Raw genomic sequence first — 15,784 nt, 5'->3', positions numbered from 1 at the left:
TAAATTACTGCCAAAGGAGTCTGGTGGCTTTGGCGAAAATGGTACTTGGTGCTCTTTATTCATCAAGTTTTTTTTTTTTTCTGTGTGAGTTGCAGAGTTTTGGAGATATCTGTAGAGATGTCTGCCTTCTCTTCAGTATGATGGGACTCAGCCCAGGGCTCAAAGTGCCAGAAAAATACATTTAAAAAATACAAAACCTGTGTCTCTTTCCTAATTATTCTAGATAATCCACAGATCTTGTTGTGAGCACTAGGAACTACTTTCTATCTACCAAGAAGAAAGTAGTTCCCATTAGGATTTTTTGGAAAGAGACATACTGGAGAGAAGGCAGACATCTCTACAGCTGATATCTCCAAAACAATGCAATTCACACCAAAACAATCTAGTAGGATAGATAGCACTACAAGCCAGGGGAAAATATGTATTTTTGAATTTTGGGGTGAACTGTTCCTTTAAACTGATAATGATTTTTAGGTGGCAGCTGACCCTGTCCAGAGCAGTACATTGCTTTGCTTCCTACTCCAGTACACCTGCTACTTCTCCAAACTGGAGCCATGCCGACCGCCATCTACTGTAGGTAATACACTGATGATAGAGAAGTACCTCATGCAACACCACTTCAAAAAATACAAACTATGCCTTTAAAGACTTTAAATAGAACAGATACTTCATCTATGACATAAACCTAACCAGGGATGTTGTTCCAGAGAAGGACTTGTGACCCATAACTAACAAATGTGAATGTAAACTTTGAGTCCTGAAGCCCTGAAGCTCTTTGTGGTATACCATCATCTCTGCTGTACAGCCTGCAGTGTACCTTCACCCTCCTCACATTCATATGTATGATCTGCTATGAGGAAGGTTAAACTTAATTCTGTGTATACATTACAGCAAACTCCTTCCGCAGTATTCAAATCATGGCCATGTAATTGCATAAGTTTGCATGTACAAGTGCACACTGTATTACAATGGTAAGCACATTGTGTGTGTGTGTGTGTGTGTGTGTGTGTGTGTGTGTGTGTGTGTGTGTGTGTGCTTGCATGTGCCTCTCTCTTTGATTGGAGTGTCTAATTATTTACCCACTGTGGCAAGAAAAGCGAACTATAAGACTGGATAAATAATTCATGAGCAGCTCTCATCATCACTTTGAAGGAAAAGTACAAATTCACTTTCTTCCCACTTGATGCAGATGACAGAATTATTCTGCGCGGTCATTTAAATTCACTCTGCTGAGTTAAAAATGGAAACACACGACGTGACTGTCATGAATTCAGGCTGGAGTGCTTAACTTCCTGACCCCTGTCTCGGACTGTTTGTATAACCGAGTGTGTGTGTCCGTGTGTGTCCTGAGCATGATCTGATACTAACCCGGCAGTTACTGAGCTCCTCGGCTGTGAAGATGATGGTTCCGCACTTCTTCCCAGGGATCCCACTGAGAGAGAGAGAGGGAGAGAGAGAGAGATTGAGAGCCAATTGAGGATTACAAAAGCAATAAAGACTCATCCTGCAGTTATCTGTGGTTGTACATGCAGCTACAGGAATTGGTCGTGGTCATTTTTCTACCTCAGAACATGTATATCAATATTGCTAACAAGATGTGTGATAATACAGCCCCAATTCCCCAAAATTGGGTAAAATGTAAATAAAAACAGAATGCAAATCAAAGAAGTCACTCTGTAGAGTTCAGATCTCTGCCAGGTAACAGATGGTGAAGCACCTACTGCAATGCCACCACAACTGACAGATGCAACCAGCGGAGATTTGCAAAGCTCCAATAATAACATGACCTCTGCATATGTTGTCCTGAGTTGAAACAAGGTTTCAAACTGAAACAGTTGTTGATCATTTGCAGCCCCTAGTGGGACTGGGAGTGAGAAGTCAGCTGTCAATGGTCGTATGAAACAGGGCAGTCAAAAAATAAAATTACTGCCTTGCAGCTGTTTGTCTCCACCAACCAGTCAAGTTACAGTTTACATCCACATCTGTCCAGACTTACATAATGTCTGTAGTGAAGACTTTGAAGGAATTTAATATGGAACTTGCCACTATATTGACCTGTAACTTTGAAGGAATTTAATAATGGTATTAAGTGTATTGTTTTCACTGTATTGACATGTGATTCCAGTAATAAATTTTCAATGAGAAACATGCCTCACTCAGAGACTATTTTTACAGTCATTATGATGTCACAATGAAGCTGAACTCTGGGATATAAAATGTCATCACCTCATTATTTTATCCTGTTAGATATTTATCTGAAATTTATTCATAGTGCAATAATTCTTGAGTTATGCAAATAATGTGTGCACTCACAGTAACATTGACCTTTGACCACCAAACTCTAATCAGTTGATCTTTGAGTCCAAGTGAACATTTGTGCCAAGTTTGAAGAAAGTTTCGTCATTTATTCTTGAGATATTGTGTTCACAAGAATGGGATGATTGATGGACAACCTGAAAACATAATGCCTCTGGCTGTCATCAGCACAGAGGCATAAAAACTAGATGAGAATTTGAAAGACAGATGACTGACAAATAAGCTGAATAACAACTTTATAAATCTTTTTACACTAATGTGTCTGACTTGCATGCATGTGCAAATTATGCTGCTCCATTTAGTTCAATCATTTAGTTCATTGCAGATGTCATCTGCTGGGACATCTGCAAAAAAATATATTTAGATAAATTCATGGGAATGGGCACAGGAAAAAGTGAACTAATTGCAGTTGGACAATGGCTGAGGAAAAAAAAAAGTGGAAAAATCAGAAATCAAAATGATAGTGAAGTATTTTTAACATCTAAATCAGCTAATATCTTCAGGCCTAATCAGGCCTCACCAGGACTGTTTTACCGAGAAAGCTAATAACTCAATCTTAAACTCTAAAATTCACATCCATTCAAATATTGGGACGTCACGACAACGATGTAGGCTTGTTGCTCGCTGCTCCATCAAAATGAAGGACATGCAGGCAGTTGTGGACAACACATCGTTGATGGCCAGGTAGGACATTTGGGAGAAAACTGGTGTGATCACAGACTGTGAGAATAACATTCAGTTGATGGCTGCAAGGTAGGCAGATTGTCACTGAGGAAACACATCAAGAGCTGCAGGAGCACAGGTGCTGCGCAAAATGGCGTATACCATTGTAAGGACAAATGACAAGTGAGCAACTGTAGGCAATATGTGTGCTTAATCACATGGCAAGCTCGGGCAGATCCAGACATGACTTGGAGATAAATGCAGGAAACTGGATGGTTTTGGTACTGAGCTTTGCAGATGTGGTTTTGCAAAACTGAACCTGCTCTAAGCCTAGCCCTGTGGTTTTTGTTGTGTGTGTATACCATAATGACAAAAGCTCCCCTAACCTTAACAAAGGAGTAATGTGAGCTCAAAGCATGATCCCCTAAATCTAACCAAGTCGCTTTTATGCCTAAACTGAACCAACCTACATAACTGACTAATTTTTCCAACTGTGTTTTGAAACAGTTTTGGAAGGCAGACAAATAATGTCATCCTGCTGGTAGGGGTATAAGATCAGATTCTGTGTATCATTTTAGAGGGCCTGGATACACAAACTAATCTATTTTAAACAATATAATTTGGAAGATTAGTTGATTCCATCATATGCACATGAGAAGGATGTGCAAAAATCATGACCGAAACTGTAGATGGAGGCGATTCATTCTTACAAATCAAGCAGTAATCCTCTATCTGCTGATCCCTTTGCAGCCAGTCACATTACATCCCGGTAATTAATCACAGCAGCAGTGACAGACGTTCTGACCCCACATCAGATCCTAACCATTCACAATTACCGCAGGAAGAAAAAGCGGACTTCTGCTCTGGAGACGTGTCACCAATCTTCTGTGTCACCAGCTCAGTTCCTGCCTCTTAATTTCTCTCAGGAGGAGATTGGACTTTTCATTCAGTGATGAATTACAGAACAATCTGGGTAATTGTATTGAAATTGAATCTGGATTAGAAAACGAGGCCTGAAGTCATTTCTCAAAGGGAGGAATCCCCTGATACAGCAGGGGCTCAGTGCTGCTTCCTGCTCAGTGTTTAAGCTGCTGGAAGATCCTTCGTTGCTGCTGTTGCTCCTCCAGTGTTTTATAAACCTACTCCAAGCTAACAGACTAGCTGTCAGGAATTTTCTGCCTAATCTTCAAAGCTCCCTCTATCTTCTCTAAAGATGTGTTCAGACTGAGTGCAAAGCAAATTTTAGAAATGGATTGGTTGTACACAGTCGTCATTCTAAAGACTCATGTCTAAAGTTTGTTCTGTGTGGTGCAAACTGAGACAAAGAGACATCCTGGTGAATTGGAAATGGTTTACTTCTCCCACAGCAGAATGACTCCACTCTGTGAAAAATATAGTCAAAAGAAGAAAAAGGAGAGAAACTGATGAAAATAAAAGATAGATGACTGACAGAATGGGATTTAAGGAAATGAAACTGAGCGCAATACAAATTTTGCCTTGTTAAACAGGAACCTGCCTGCTATTTTCCTCCAGGTTGCTTCCTGTGTCTGCAAGTTTTGTGATCAGTCTGAGCTGTCAAACAAATGAACACATTGCATATTATTGCACAGACCTACAGCACAATTTCATGATCATGAAATCTGACTGCACCCTAACAATGTATTGTCCTTGCTGCGACAGGAACACATGATAGCAGAATAGTCTGTAGTCCTTTTCTTCAATGTACTTTTACCAAGTACAAGTTTTACCAATTTTATTTTTGGGCTGAATGAAAACTTTGGTAAAAATTTTCCTATTACTGGAATGGGAAAAGCTGCTAGCTACTAACATTTGCTGATTAGCACCAAACACCACATGAAGCTGATGGGAATATCATCAGTTTGGTCATAAAGCAGAGTATTGAAAAACTAGTTAAATCTTTGACCTGATCGTGGTGCTGGATGAAAAGTCAAAGGACCACTCTAACAAATCATCCTGATTCATCCTGAGGGAGATAGAGGATAATCAAAGTCTTTAGGGTTCATTTTCTTGGCACCATTGCTAGCTTTACAAAATTTCATTAAACTCAGTTAAGTAGATCTTAATAGAGGGAGAACCTTTTACAAATGTGGTCTCATGTTTTTCAGGACATATTTTAGCCAAGTTTTGTCTGCCGGTTCCTATTCAATCAGAACTTTACTCTCGGCTGGTCTCCTACTCCTCTTTCAGCCCTTCCCATATTGTTGCTTTGTTGTGGAACTCACTGGACATTTACAGAACTGGTGAATTTACACCCTGTGAAGCCCCAGTGGCCTAATGGATAAGGCACTGGCCTCCTAAGCCAGGGATTGTGGGTTTGAGTTCCATGTGAGGTGTTTCCTAAGCAGAGTGGCGCAGCGGAAGCGTGCTGGGCCCATAACCCAGAGGTTGATGGATCGAAACCATCCTCTGCTATGAGAGTTTTACTGGAAACAGGGTGTCTCTTCTGAGTGGGTGACAGTCACATGGATTAAACACACATAACTAACCAGGGATGTCCCAATACAACTTTTTCACTTCCGATACAATACCGATATTGCAGCCTTGAGTATTGGCCGATACCGATATCAATTCGATACGATATCAGCACGAATCAAACATACTTTTATTACTTATTTTGTAGTATGGAATGTTAGAAAAGGCTTGATCAAGTGATGTTACTCAAACAGAGAACAATAGTCAGCAACCAGAGTCACCTATGGATAGAAGTACTGGAGTGGAAAATGGACTGCTTATCAGAGCGCTTATATCGGAGATTTTAGATGCAGTCTGATAAAATCTGATACTCGTTTTTTGGCTGATATCGGACCAATATCCGATATCAATATCGGATCGGGACACCCCTATAACTAACTCTGAATATCAGCCTGTATCAACTAGCAGGGTCGATGTAGTTTGGCTCTCTATGGGTTACCTGGTTTCACTGAGGCCAAAATTGCAAACAGTCCCCATCATGGAAGTGGTGGTCAACTGGTTTTGCTAACTCTGGTTTTTTCAATGCTGCTACTCTGTCAGACTCACTGTTTGTCTGCTGAACTGCTCATTTGGCCTGTCAAGCCCAAGAATCCAATACACAAGGCACTACCTTGCCAAACCAGGGACTGTGGTGTCAGGTACCATCAAGGGTATTAGATGAGAGACCAGTTCAGCAAGGGAGTGCTGGACCCATAATGATGGATTAAAACCATCCTCTCCTATTGGTGTTTCACAGGCAGGAAGGCCATCACTTCCACTAACTGATAAAAATGAATATGGATTAAACCAACATTTGTCTAACTCTGAATGGTCAAGAGCTTAATCCAAACAGGTCTAACAATTGTCATTCGGCATACATTCAAAACAGCATGAGTTCAGGACAAGGCTGAATAACTTACACCAATGTGCTTGTCAAGTGTGCTCACTTTTGTGATGTATTGAAGTACTATCTTTGAGCTAAAGTGAGAACATTAAAGATTTTTTTTCTGAAATGTTGTCTTTTGTAGTTTGAGTTTTTCTTTGTAATTCTGGACACAATTCAGTGTGTAGGTTTCTGCTCTGTCAGAGCTTCACTCTGTTTCTCTGTTACTGCCACAGCAGCATCAGGGGTCATTGTCATGTTATTCAAAACCCACACGCAGTCCTCCCCATGTTGTTGCTTTGTTGTAGAACGTCCACAGAACTGGTGGAACCATACACTGTGAAGCCCCAGTGGCCTAATGGATAAGGCACTGGCCTCCTAAGCCAGGGATTGTGGGTTCAAGTCCCATCTGGGGTGTTTCATAGCAGAGTGGCGCAGCGGAAGCGTGCTGGTCCCATAACCCAGAGGTCGATGGATCGAAACCATCCTCTGCTATGAGTGTTTTACTGGAAACAGGGTGTCTCTTCAACTGCCTTCTGTCTTGCTGACACAGTCATATGGATTAAACACACATCACTAACTCTGAATGGGTCAACAGCATAATCCAACCAATAATCATCATCAGGATCGACTTATGTCAGTTCTCTATTTGTCTCCTGGTTTCACTGAGGCTAATACTGGAAACAGCCCCTATCATGAAACAGGTGGTCAACTGGTTCAGTTAATGCTGGGTTCTCTAATGCCGCTACTCTGACAAACTCACTGTTTGTCTACTGAACTGCTCATTTGAAGACCTGTCCAGCCCCAGAACACAAGTGTTGTGACGAGGCACTGCCCTACCAAACCAGGGACTGTGGTGTCTGGTACCATCAGGGGTATTTCACAGAGACCAGTTAAGTGAGGGAGTGCTGGACCCACAATGATGGATCAAAACTATCCTCTGCTGGAGTTTGGGTGGAAAAATCTGGCCTGCCATTTCATCACACCTACAATAAAGAGCAAACAAAGTGGTTCACAACAAACATGTTGGAGGATGTGTGGGAATAGAGAGCCAAATCACACACACATATTTTGGGAGTGCCATAAATTAAATTTATTTTGGAAAAATGTAAGTGATGCAATTAAAGACATTTTAGGATATCCAATACCAAGGGAATGCAAAGTTATGTACCTGTGTAATATAAACGACTATGTCATTGATAATGATAGGTGTTTAACCAGGATATTGTTGGTAACAAGCAAGAAGGTAATAACAAGAAAATGGTATAAAACAGACCCTCCTACCATAGAGCATTGGTTAGAAATTGTGAGAGAGATTTATAACATGGAAAAAATGACCTATTTGCTTAGACTGAGAGAAAATGTGTTTATGTGCAAATGGAAGAAATGGATGATCTATGACAGAAAGGAAAATGTGCATGGACCTATTGATATTTAAACCTCAAGATGATGAACTTGTGTATGCCCTTTTTAGACTACAGACACTTATAACCATGACTGTTATGTTTTTACTTATGTTTATTGTGTTTTTATTTTCTTGAATGTGTTACTTATTTTCTTCCTTTTTGTGAAAAAGTCAGAAGTTGACATTCTCAATTTGTGGGGTTGACTGTTCAAACAAAAAACCAATAAACATTAAAGTTTAAAAAAAACAAAACAACTATCCTCTCCTATTGGTGTTTCACTGGCAGCTGGGCTATCGCTTCCACTAACTGATAAAAATGAATATGGATTAAACCAACATTTGTCTAACTCTGAATGGTCAAGAGCTTAATCCAAACAGGTCTAACAATTGTCATACGTCATACGTTCAAAACAGCATGAGTTCAGGACAAGGCTGAATAACTTACATCAATGTGCTTGTCAAGTGTGCTCACTTTTGTGATGTATTGAAGTACTATCTTTGAGCTAAAGTGAGAACATTAAAGATTTTTTTTCTGAAATGTTGTCTTTTGTAGTTTGAGTTTTTCTTTGTAATTCTGGACACAATTCAGTGTGTAGGTTTCTGCTCTGTCAGAGCTTCACTCTGTTTCTCTGTTACTGCCACAGCAGCATCAGGGGTCATTGTCATGTTATTCAAAACCCACACACAGTCCTCCCCATGTTGTTGCTTTGTTGTAGAACTCACTGTACGTCCACAGAACTGGTGGAACCATTCACTGTGAAGCCCCAGTGGCCTAATGGATAAGGCACTGGCCTCCTAAGCCAGGGATTGTGGGTTCGAGTCCCATCTGGGGTGTTTCATAGCAGAGTGGCGCAGCGGAAGCGTGCTGGGCCCATAACCCAGAGGTCGATGGATCGAAACCATCCTCTGCTATCAGTGTTTTACTAGAAATGTGGTGTCTCTTCAACTGCCTTCTGAGTGGCTGACACAGTCATATGGATTAAACACACATCACTAACTCTGAATAGGTCAACAGCATAATCCAACCAATAATCATCATTACGCCTATATCAACTAGCAGACTAATGTATGTTGGCTAACTATGGGTAACCTGGTTTCACTGATTGGAAAACAGTGCCCAATGGGACTAGGGACTAGGCACTAGTTCAGCAGTGGACTGCTGAGCCCACAATGATCTAGCAAAACCATCCTCTGCTATTGGTGTTTTACTGCAGCAGGGCTATCTCTTCCACTGACTGACAAAATGTGACATGGATTAAACCAACAACCAAGAGATTTACTCTGTGTCTTTGTTACTGTTGCAGCAGCACCAGGGGCCATTGTAAGGTTATTTAAAAACCACACACAATCCATCCCACATTGTTGCTTTATGTGTAACTCACTGTATGTCAACAGGACTGGTATAACTGCATCTTTCAAGTCCCCAGTGGCCTAATGGATAAAGCACTTGTTTCCTAAAGCAGTGATTGTGGTTTTGAGTCCCATTTGTCTGTTTCACATATTTCTTCTTTCTTGTTTTTCATGCAGATACTGATTAATTTTTAGTTCTAAACTTTCCTAATTTACTTCTGTGTAAAAATGTGTCTATTTTATGATAATCATCACTATTTCTGCATTGCTCTGATCTTTGCTCTGGTCCTATCTCATGAGACCACATCTGTGAAAGGTTTTCCCTCTGAATGGTCCGGAATATCTCAAACTCTGTGCGTGAGGGGATTACATACTTACAGGAAAAAAGCTGCATAATTAAAAGTTTTCGAGTCAAGTCAAACCCGGAAAAAGAAGTTGGAAAACCCTTATCATCCACTTGAAAAATTCCCCATGGCTACAAGTCACACTCTACCTAACAACACGACATGGCGATTCGTTCCATCCACTTGAGGCCGCGCTGCTGCAAGCAGGCCGCCTGATGCTGCACAGTGATTAAAATGCCGGCTGAGATTCAAGGATGTCGCCATAAACATCCATGACACACACGCAGGCACAAACACACCAGAACACAGGCACAGAATCTATTATGCTGGAGGTAACCACAGATGATAATATTGCACACAGACACAATATAGTCTCCTTGAGAGACTGTTTGCTGTGACCTTGAACCGTGGTTTCACATTTGTCAGTCAAGTGTCCATTCCTCCACCTCTTTTGTGAATGCAGTCACGTAACGCCTGCTGCATGAGGGCAGGTAAAACTCAAATATCTTCACTTGAAACAAGAATTAATTCCTATACTCCCTTCCTCTCAGTGTGATTTTATTTTTAATCAATCTCTTCTGAGCCTCCTACTTAAATGAAGAACACTAACAGTGATGTATGAGCTTCTGCGGGCAGCAATCGCTTTGATAATGACTTTTGCATGGTCAGGTGGGGCTATGGGGATGCCTGTAGTACGGCACAGGTGCACACACATAATGCCACTGGTTTCCTATTCCCCATTCCTGTCGCTACACTGCTACCAAAACCTTTGGTGGTCAAGCTGCAGCTATTCGACTGGAGCAGAAGCATAGCAGGATGGAAGAAATCAATACAGCAAAGATGAAGAAAATAACTTAAAGATGGAAGTCCTAAAAGAAAGTGTGTGTGGATGTACTGTATGTGCTTCTGTGTGTGTGTTAAGTCCTTAAGCAGGAGTTTTCCCACACGTTTCTTGTCCTCCTCCCACATCTTCAACTGCCTGATGTGAGTCCCCACTCCCACACATGTTATACAAGCTTTCACACACACACACACACACACACACACACACACACACACACACACACACACACACACACACACACACACACACTTGCTTTACTAAATTCGCAGGGACCATCAATGACATAACATTGTCATAACATTGTCAAAGCATTCCCTCGCCCCTCTCCCTAATCATTGTCTAACCCTAACCTTAACATATATATATTCTCAGACAGTCCTTCAAACTTGTGGGTTCCAGCCTTTTGGACCACACAAAGCTGTCAGACCCCACAAGATCCTGAGTTCCCCACAGTCTGACAACTAAGCCTCAGCCACTTGTGTCTCTAAGACCCCACCTTAAACTGATTGTTACTGCCAAATTTGTGATCCAAACCCAAACCATGAGCCAAATCTATGTTTTTGCTATTTAATTTTGCACCAATCATTAGTCCACCAGGCTACATACACATATTAAGCATGTCATGGACTTTCATATGATTTGACATATGTCAATTGATGCCCACACATGGAAACATCTTACAGCGAGAAGAAAGAGTCAAGGAACATTAACACGGTCTCTCCTTCCCAGAGTAGTTTCGATAGAGCTGCCAAATAATTATACTGAGATTTGCAAACTAAGCTTTCCTATTGACTGGGGAGCTAATGTGATAATTCATGCTTTTTTCATTGTGTGGCAGAACGCTGGATCCTACATTTCCACAATGCAACTTCTTTTCATCAGGCCCTGCCAGGTAAATGTCTAATGTCTTGCCAGAAACAAACATGAAAATGAATGGTCACAGTCGGTGGAGTGGATGTAGTCACTCATGTGGGTCACGCTCCAAGAACACTACATCCCACATTTCCCATAATGCAGCATTATAGTGTTATTTCATTACACCACCCCAATCTGTCAAAAACAACAACACATCCTCATACTTAAATGACAGGTCAGTTGTCGGTGGAGGATATCAATGACAGGTGTACTGAACCTTAAGCATGTCATGTAAGTCATGTGACATAAGCCATCTGACTTTAAACGTGTAGTTAATGTTATGAAATGGTTCCAGTTTGGTTAGGTTTAGGCACCAAAACTACTCAGTCAGGTTTGGAAAAGATCATGGTTTGGGTTAAGTCATGAAAGTTATGTAACTTAAAACTTTAAATAAGTCAAGACTGACTTATGAGTTCACACAGGACACAATTCCAAGTGTCCTGAAGTCATGTGTTCATTTGAGCCATCAATCCACCTCACCTGTTCCAGCTTCTTACTGCTCCTGTCATAATTACTATGGCCACTAGATGTTGCCACATAACAAACAACCATAAATATTGGTCATAATAAACTGCTTGCATCGTTGGCCAATATAGCTGCTTTTCTGGTGAGGATGGACTGTTCGTTTCCAGTATCTAACCAACAGACTTTTTTTTTCATTTAAGTATGACAGTGATCATTCCTTGTGGCCCTTAAGTCAGAAGCTTGCTTACTAGACTATACTTTGGGGGTCTGCATCTCAACTAATGTGTTAGATTTGTCCATTTTAAGTCTTGGACACCCTCAGTTTCCTAACATCTCACATAATGATGGTCTACAAAAGAATAATGTCACAAACGAAGTTCACCAAAATTGAACAAGGAATAAATTTTCTTTATCTCTGTGTGAAAATCCACTGATTAGAACAAGACAATTGAAATTAATTGTCTGTTACACATGCTGGTGTGACCCAGCCCTCAGAATGAGTTTAACACTGCACGACACCAAAAACAGAGGCAGCATTTCCTGGGTTCATCTTAAGCCAAGCTTATCTAAGAAAGGGCACAACTGGGGAAATGATGCCTGCTCACCACCAAACTCATCTGAAACAGTACAACTGACTCTTACTGTGAAAAAGTTGAAAGTGAAGTGGTGCTGCCCCTCTGGGTGCCAAAGCTAGAAGAATCAAAATTTGAAAAAGTTTCTTCCTGCGGTGATTTCTTCTGCTGAGCAGCAAATCTCTCAAACCGTGACTGTCACTGATGCAGTATAATCCTTTGATTCCTCTATTTCTCAAGACAGCAAGAAAAAAGATCAACATGAAAAGAAATCTTGAGCCAAAAATAAACGAGGATTTGTATTACAAGGGAAACAGTCTTAATAGGTTATTAAAGATATATCCAGTTATTGCTCATTTACTTGAGTATTATTATTTTGGGAGACTTCCTACTTTTCCTAGACTACTTTTCAGAGGGAAATATTGTACTTTTTATTCAACTGTACTGTCTACAAATTAATCAGCAGAGTGAGACTTAAGATTTAAATAAGATATTACTTAATAATACTGCTGTTGCCAGGTAAAAAATCTATATCTGCTAAATGTTAAATTGTCTGAAAGACAGTTTTGCTTTCACTTGAAGCATTTTTGAATGCAGGATTATCTTTTCTGCCTCTGATGCCCCAGAGAGCACTCAAGTCTATTTGACCAGAAAACTGTGGTGTCTGACACAGTGCTATGCTCATCTCACTCCATCAACTGAGAGCAAACAGTAAAGCAAACAGTGGAAAATTAGGTTGAGTTATGTACAGCTGAATTTCTCAGGATTACATGAATATTATATAACGTCCCTGTGGCCGTGTAAGGACATCATATACTTGTGGAGAGAGAGAGAGTATACAACATGACTAATCAGGGCTTTCACCAGTGAATGTGGGCAGCAAGCCATCAGCCTCCTGACTGTGTGAGCAGTGCAGGAGATCCCTGTCAGAGCTCTAAATGCATGAAAATGACTGTAAATGCAGCACTTTCAAAAGAACTGTGAATTGTGTTGTATTTTGTGTGTGTTACAAAAGAACCACAACTCTAATTTTGTTGTACAACCCTGTGTTGTATAATTGATAAATGTCTTTGATATCAGTGCAACGCCTGGATGGTTTTGTAATAGGTGATGGTGTACAGTGTCTTTAATGTGGGGGTGTGTGACTGAAATGACTGAGGTAGGATATTCAGTATTCATGCAAGGGTAAGTAAGATAGAGAGTATAGAGAGTAATTAAGTGAATATACTAAAATACTCTTTGCTTTTACTTAAATTCTGTACTTTATTTTTTGAAGAAAAAAGTAAAGCTGGCATTATAAACTTGGCATACTGGTTTGAAACAGGTGAGAGGTGAGGCAGGCAGTGAACAAACCTCCAGGTCAGTCCAATTTATTTGGTAGAGAAAACAACAGCAAATAATAAAATTATTACCCCAAATTACTGTTGTACTGTACTGTAATAACACATACTCGTACCTAAACACCAGAATAATTTGACTGTCAGTTACACCCAAAACAACATATTTTACCAGCAGAGAGTACCCACAGCGACAGGCTTACCAAACCTTAACTATGTTATGTAGGTCAAGTGACATAACTCACGTTATGGTTTACGCTGTAAAACAGTCAAAGATCATGGATTAAAACAACAATGTTATGTATGTCACATGATGAAAGTGATGTCACTCATAGAAAAGAAGTCTCATCCATAAATACGTTTTTAGTTACTCAAAACTATAAATAACTCCATGTTCACACAGGACCCGACCACTAGTCTCCTAGGTAAAGTCTTGTGCTTGTTTGAGCCAACCAATCATCTCTGTCTCACTCCCTTTCCCCTGTCACACTTACTACGTCCACTAGGAGGTGCCACCTAACAATACATGAACATATTCAGATTAAGTTGCTTGCACTTTCAACCAACACAAACATTTTTTCTGGTGAGGACGGGCTGGTTTTAATTAGGGATGCAAATAATGTATTGACTGAAAATGTATGTCTTGTGTAGCATTTCTCCAGAGCTCACAAGTTTTCATACAGTCTGGTTTGGTGCAACATGAATTAATGTTTCATATAACAAATTTGCCATTAGACTTGTTCAAATATCACTTCAAATGAGGGGAAAAAGTATGTTGTATCGTATTATTAATTTACTGTTAACAAGTTCAACTATCAGTTAAGGAAAACGCACAAAATTTGCAACCCTAGTTGTAATGGTCCTTTTGACAAAGCAGTCAACCAAACATCTCTCTTCACTCGGTGGTCACTGCTGCTCCCCATTGTCTTCTGTAGCTACTTTGGCACTTTTCACGCTAACATACACTGTGTTAACAAGTAAGCCTACCCCCTAGCCTGACAACCAGCCAATAGGGAGACACTGTGGCGTGACAACTCACAAGACTAGGTTAAAACCCAGTATATGGCTGAACCATGTCAGGTCAGTAGTAGTGTCTATAACGCAAATTCCTAGTATCTACTAGTGAATATTCATCTGCGGGGCGCCCCTATAGCTCAGTTTGGAGAGCTCATGCCCCATGTACTGAGGCTGTTAGTCCTCTGCAGTGGTCGCTGGTCCATTCTCTACCCCCTTTCCTGTCATATCTCCAGCTGTCCCTATCAAAAAAAAAAGGGAAAAGCCCAAAAAATAATCTTTAAAAAATGGTCATCTGCAATTTTCTGTAGTGGTCATTGTAATGTTTCCTCTTAAAGTAAATAGACTGCAGTCATATAGCGCTTACCAAGTATCTTTTATTCAAAGCACTTTACAAAACATGTCAACATTCACCCATTCAAACACAAAAGAGGTGACAGTCTGCTCATCAGGAGTGATACAGCACTTTCTATTCTAAAGGGGCCCATAATGATTCTATGCTCACCCATTCACACACAAATGCACACTGATGGCACAACCGTCGAGAGCAACTTTGGTTTCAGTGTTTTGCCCAAAGTTACTTTGACATGCAAACTGTGTGAGCCGCTGATTGAGTCGCTGACCTTCTGATCAGTGGTCGACCCACTCTGCCTGAGCCACAGCCCCCTCTGAACAGCATATTAGTTACAAAAGCAGCAAACACAATAGCTTCCACTCATACTGTATCTTAAAATGTTTTATTTGAAAGAGAGCTCATTCTAATTATCTATTAACTCCCTCTGCTCTTTCATAGGTTTCTATCTGTGGGACGTCTCGTTTTTTCTATGACTCACTCTGTATCGAGTGTTTTGTCAGTGATTGTTATTTGGGGCGCTCTCTCTCTCTCTCTCTCTCTCTCTCTCTCTCTCTCTCTCTCTCTCATGCCTCTCGGCACATGGTGAGCTGTTTTCTCTGTTTCTCACAGCAGTAGGTTTTCTGTTGTTTTCCACTTTCATTCTATCATGGTAAATATCAGGTATTATACTGTCTCTGTGCCATCTGTGGGCATATGATGTTCTTTGATGCACTGTTGTGCTGTGAAACATTGAACAGTTTATTGATTTTTTTCATGTGTGTGTGTGTGTGTGTGTGTGTGTGGATGGTGGTTTAAAATACTGTTTTTTGGGAGCTGACTGTCCAGTCATAGCTCAACTCATACACTAAG

General features: G+C 40.5%; 1 protein-coding gene and 3 non-coding genes across 4 annotated transcripts in view; 3 read left to right on the top strand and 1 right to left on the bottom strand.

Moving 5' to 3' along the window:
- The window catches only part of LOC146331061 (copine-9-like), a 295,949-nt gene that overhangs the window by 89,357 nt on the left and 190,808 nt on the right, over positions 1–15,784 (bottom strand). Inside the window, exon 8 of the mRNA XM_084726649.1 lies at positions 1,369–1,432. Coding sequence (XP_084582775.1) covers positions 1,369–1,432 — 64 coding nt within the window. The remainder of the gene's footprint in view (positions 1–1,368; positions 1,433–15,784) is intronic.
- On the top strand, positions 6,679–6,751 carry trnar-ccu (transfer RNA arginine (anticodon CCU)). The gene has a single exon. It is a non-coding gene; the product is annotated as a tRNA-Arg (tRNA).
- Positions 8,501–8,573, top strand: trnar-ccu (transfer RNA arginine (anticodon CCU)). Its single transcript has one exon. It is a non-coding gene; the product is annotated as a tRNA-Arg (tRNA).
- trnam-cau (transfer RNA methionine (anticodon CAU)) lies at positions 8,580–8,651 on the top strand. The gene has a single exon. It is a non-coding gene; the product is annotated as a tRNA-Met (tRNA).

Source organism: Lutjanus erythropterus, chromosome 2 (genome assembly GCF_056507025.1).
Source record: "Lutjanus erythropterus isolate fLutEry1 chromosome 2, fLutEry1.hap2, whole genome shotgun sequence".
In the NCBI taxonomy this organism is placed as follows: Eukaryota; Metazoa; Chordata; class Actinopteri; order Lutjaniformes; family Lutjanidae; genus Lutjanus; species Lutjanus erythropterus.
This window is presented reverse-complemented; position numbering and strand designations above follow the sequence as displayed.